At 51.2% G+C, this 5400-nt stretch overlaps 1 protein-coding gene across 2 annotated transcripts in view; it reads left to right on the top strand.

Annotated features, from left to right (window-relative positions):
- mvk (mevalonate kinase) overlaps positions 1–4764 on the top strand; it is a 9387-nt gene extending 4623 nt beyond the window's left edge. For both annotated transcript variants that reach the window (XM_062454598.1, XM_062454597.1), the window contains 5 exons: positions 944–989; positions 1191–1281; positions 1738–1857; positions 2144–2297; positions 4168–4764. In XM_062454598.1, coding sequence (XP_062310582.1) covers positions 944–989; positions 1191–1281; positions 1738–1857; positions 2144–2297; positions 4168–4319 — 563 coding nt within the window. In that variant the 3' untranslated portion in view covers positions 4320–4764. The remainder of the gene's footprint in view (positions 1–943; positions 990–1190; positions 1282–1737; positions 1858–2143; positions 2298–4167) is intronic.
- The last annotated feature ends 636 nt before the right edge of the window (positions 4765–5400 follow it).

Below are 5400 nucleotides of genomic sequence, written 5' to 3'. Positions count from 1 at the left end.
TCACACACCCCCACACACACCCCCACACACACACCCCCTCACACACCCCCTCACACACACACCCTCACACACACCCCCACACACACACCCCCACACACACCCTCACACACACCCACACACACACCCCCTCACACACCCCCTCACACACCCCCACACACACCCCCACACACACACCCCCACACACACACCCTCACACACACCCTCACACACCCCCACACACACCCCCACACACACCCCCACACACACACCCCCACACACACCCTCACACACACCCTCACACACCCCCTCACACACCCCCACACACACACCCCCACACACACCCTCACACACACCCACACACACACCCCCTCACACACCCCCTCACACACCCCCACACGCACCCTCACACACACACCCACACACACACCCTCACACACCCCCACGCGCACCCTCACACACACGCCCTCACAAACCCCCACACACACCCCCACACACACACCCACACACACACCCTCACACACCCCCACGCGCACCCTCACACACACGCCCTCACAAACCCCCACGCGCACCCTCACACGCCCCCACACGCACCCTCACACACACGCCCTCACACACCCCCACGCGCACCCTCACACACCCCCACATGCACCCTCACGCACCCTCACACACACCCCCACACACATCCCCACACGCACCCTCACACACCCTCACACACCCCCACGCGCACCCTCACACACCCCCACATGCACCCCCACACACACCCCCACACACATCCCCACACGCACCCTCACACACACCCCCACACACACCCCCACACGCACCCTCACACACACACACCCTCACACACCCCCACACATCCCCACACCTAGTTACTCAAGTTTCTCATACAGACACACGCATAAGCCAAACTATAACGTCGAATCGATCCACATCTATTTCTAACTCTGTTTCTGACTCGTCCTAGGGGGCATTCTGAGGTACCACTCTGGGGAGATCACACCTTTGAGCAGGTACCGTGCTGAGCAGCGTTTACATCAAAGCTTTGCCCGCACTCGTTTTCTATTGTGTTCAGTGGCCTCTGGAAGTGTGACTCCAGCTGGCGTGGTGGTTCCCAGTCAGAGCTGAGGGTCTCCGACGAGGAGCACGGCGACGCACGAAAACACTTTGAGGTTTGATGTCGCTGAGTCACAGTCTGCTTTTTTCACTTCCAGAGTCCCCGTGCTAAGAATCCTTCTCACCAACACTAAAGTCCCCCGCAGCACCAAGGTGCTTGTCGCCGGAGTGAAGGACAAAATTAACAAGGTGCTAAAAAAACGGCCTGTGTGATGGCCGTCTCCTCTGTAATGAATGTAATGACCGGTGCTTGTGTGCGGGGCTAAGACACTCCAGGGCCTGGCGCTGTGCGCCTTCATGAAACATGGAAATGAACCTCTCAGCCCGCGCCCCTGTGTGCCGTTGCCTTGACAACGCCAGCAGGTGTGCTGGCGCTGAGAGGTAGGAGGGGGGGGGGGGGGGGGGGGGGCTGTCGTGTCAGACTATCAGTGTCGTGGCCAGGGTGTTTTAATCACGACTTACACTTCAGATATTTATAAATATAATTAGCCCCGTTCAGGCTTTTCAGGCCGTTTTTCGCAGGAACATGATTTTTCGAGGCATTTTTGTCTGGCTGGCATGACACCGAACATGGTCGATGTAAGATTAAGTGTTATAGTGTTGTTGAGTAACTAATCAGGTTGGATGCTGTTCTCCCATGTGTAGTTTCCCTCAGTCATGACGCCAGTGCTGGAGTCTGTGGATGCTGTTTCCTGTACATGCGAGCAGACTCTGTCAGACATGACCAGTGTGTCCTGCACAGCTGAGCACTACAGCGTTCTGGAGGTAGCCCTCACCCGCGCCCTGAAGGGGGCATTGTGTCTGTTTCTGTGATAGCTAGGTCTGCCACACGGCATCCTGGCTGCTGTCGTTAGACCATAACTAGCAAATCTATAGGACCATAACTGACGATTTTATACAAATAATCTTTTGATGACAAACATTTTGGAATGCCTTCGTAATATTTCTTGTGATCCTTGTTACCTGAGGGTAGCTCAACTGTGAGGGTTGCAGGGTAGCACCTTTGTCAATGCTAGCTAGCATTGACAAAGCTTCTCCATGTTGGCTGCAGGAGCTGATTGACATCAACCAGCACCACCTGGTTGTGATGGGCGTGGGTCACCCAGCCTTGGACACGCTGTGCCGGGTCACCCTGGCCAGGGGCCTCCACAGCAAGCTGACCGGCGCTGGGGGAGGGGGCTGTGGCATCACCCTGCTCAGACCAGGTACCTGCCTCACACTCACCCCAAACTGGGACGACTAACCAGGGATGTTACAACCTGGCTCAAAGCTTGTAGCAACCAAAACGACAGCCAGTTCAAGTCATATGGGTTTATTTGCACACGGAAAACCAAAACAAAACGTCAAAAAACATTGACCATATCGAGCGGCTAGCTCTTAGCAGCGAAATTCGTTTAAATTCGTCATTTAATATGTAGATACACACCTTTATCAAAACGTTCTGGCCTTAAAATCCAATAGTGATATGTCAGGATTTTTTTTCTCTCTTTTTCTCTTTTCTTATTAAGCCATGTGGGTCTTGTTATTGGCCGTTCAAACACTTTCAGTAGAGTAATGTCAAGTTTGACGATACGCAAGACATAGAGCTACTCCACACATGAGCGGTGGCAGGGTAAGGCTGGTTGGGTTACAGCCACACCAAGAATTGTGTGAGCCCCACCATGAAACAAGCAAGAAAATTGTGTATTCTATTGTGTATGTATTCACATTGAAATTCAGACATTGATTTGAGCCCCCACGACTGTATGGATTACTTAAATAGTGTTAATGTTAAATAACCTAGACCCATGTCAGAATGTCAAAATGCAAAAACACAAGAGTTTACATTTTGGGACAGGTCAAGTAGTTTGGGACGGTTCATTTTGCGCTTCGGGACGGTACCGTGAGGAAAAAAGTTAGTTGCGAGCCCTGCCCACCTGCCTCACACTCCCCCCTCCTACCCCCCATCTCCTCCCCGGTGAGCGCATCAAAACGCCTTCACGGGAGGGCACCGCCGAGCAGGATAAGATGGGGTAAGGAGTGGATCCACGGTCCGTGCGTCGTGTTTCCGTCAAGGTGTGGCTGCTCTCGGCCTGCTTGTCACTATCTGTTATGCTGACCCCATTAAGGAGAGAGAGATGTGTGAAATGGCTCGCTCAGGCTGATTATACGGCCCCGACACAGATTGGTTTGGGCTGAGGTGTGTCTGGGGGAGACTTCCTCCCCTGTCACCTTGAATCACCCGCTCCCCTGTCGGGACTCTCTGAGTGACAGGCTATCATGGGGGCACGGAGCCTAAAGAGTGGGGAGGGGGATGAGTTGGAGGGCGCTGTTTTCACTCCTCTCTCTCTCACTTTCGCTCTCTGTCTCTCGCTCTCGTACACACACACACACACACACACACACACACACACACACACACACACACACACACAAAACAAACGGGCTGGGAACCTGCTTGAATTTGAAGTGTTGCTTTTGTTTACGCCCGCAGCCTTGAACTCTTGAATTTTAATAAGTCATAGACCCCCTAAATATAGCCCCAAATGATGTGGATGTGCGTTTTTTCGGAAGCAAGTGTCGCTGTTTTGCGCTTCGCAGCTATTAAGAAGTTCCTCCCATCTGTACCCCCCCTCCCTCTTCCTCATTGTGCTGAGAAGAGCCCTGAGCTGGTAACACTTGTGATTTGAGTGACATAAGAAGGTAAAGTGTATTCCTGTATTAGTAGAGGCTGGCTCCATGGCTCCCAGTGTTGAGGGTCAACAGTCTCGTTGGCTGGGATCTCCTTTCAGCCTGTTTCTGCGTACTGTACCCGCTCCACAGCCAGTGCCTCTCTCAGGGCTGCCCTGCCTTCATTCTTTTCTTGCCAAATCATAAACCGTGAGAGCAAACAGAGAACGCTCTCACCTGCTCCTTGAGACATGCACCTGACTGTACAGATAGTGTTTGGTTACCCGGTAAAGAATCATGTTGTTAGTTTGGCACTGTAACTACTGTCGTCAATTTTTTTGTGTGTGTGTGTTTGGTGCTTGTGTGTGTTGTTCACATGAACGTACGAACTTGTGTGTGTGTGTGTGTGCACCCACGTGTGTGTAGACACGGAGAGCTCAGTGGTCCAGAGCACCATTGAGGACCTGCGGGGTTGTGGATATGACTGCTGGGAGACCAGCCTGGGAGGGCCTGGAGTGCGGCATCACACTGCTGCCTCTGTGAAGCAGGAGGCCCTGGAGCTTCTGCTGCAGTACTGACCCAGAGACACCTGGCCTGGCCCCCTGGCCTGGCCCCCTTGGCCTAATGAACAATCGATTCCAGTGTGATGTTGTCTTTGTCCAGTAGGTGGCAGCAAAATACCAGAAATACACATGCATCACAACAAAGAACTGAAGTTGGAATAGAGTTCCTAAGGATTTCATTTGAAATTAAGAATTTATCTTAAGATTGTATCTTATCTACAAGCAGACATGGTGCTTGATACTGCTTATCTCTGTCTGAAAACAGCCTACTTGTACTGAATCTGGCCTGTTTCCCATGACTAATGGACACATTCTGGATGGTTTGAAATAATGTTGTCAGTATGTTGACTACCCGATGCTGCTATTTACTGCGTTCTAACAGTTTGCATATGAAAATGTAGTAATGTCGTCATCACTGTTGTGTTTTGTTTTGTTTCCCAAAATAAACAACTCACTCAAGACCAAATGGACACCCAGATTTGTACTGACAAATGTCACATAAGACAATATTTACAAAAGATAAAGAATAGGTTGATTCACTAATGCGTGTTGGAACTAGGTAACTTGTCTATACGTGTGTGGGGGAGTTACAACTCCGTAACGCGTGTGCGCGTGTGCGTGTGTGTGGGTGTGGAGGGGGTTAACTAGCGAACATGGAGTACGTGTGTGAAGATGCGTGTGTGTGGGCTATAACTAGGTAAGTAGGCTGACTTGGGTCTGTGAGAGATGCTGTAGGGCTGAGAGAGAGAGGGAGAGAGAGAGAGAGGAGGGGGGGCTCTGAGTGGATGGGCCTTTCTGTGAAGCTCTGGATTACCTTCCCTCTAATGTGGATCAACAGCTCCCAGTGTCCTCCTCTGAGTCACGCTTCCATTTGTGCTGACACACACATGCACCCATACGCTTCGGACTCCTCCAACCATTTCTTACTTAGACACTCACGCCCCTAAGCGTTCTAGAACTTTCTGCGGTCGTGTGGAATCTTTTTAGAATATCATTAGGGAAAGGTCAGTTTAGATGCATGTAAGTAATAAATGACCCAGTACATTTATAAATGAATATTTTTTTCTTCCTTTGTGTGTCAACATGACTGAGTGTT

This window comes from Osmerus eperlanus, chromosome 28, assembly GCF_963692335.1.
Source record: "Osmerus eperlanus chromosome 28, fOsmEpe2.1, whole genome shotgun sequence".
Classification (NCBI taxonomy): Eukaryota; Metazoa; Chordata; class Actinopteri; order Osmeriformes; family Osmeridae; genus Osmerus; species Osmerus eperlanus.
Note: the sequence above shows the minus strand (reverse complement) of the source record. Positions and strands in the feature narration are given on the sequence as shown.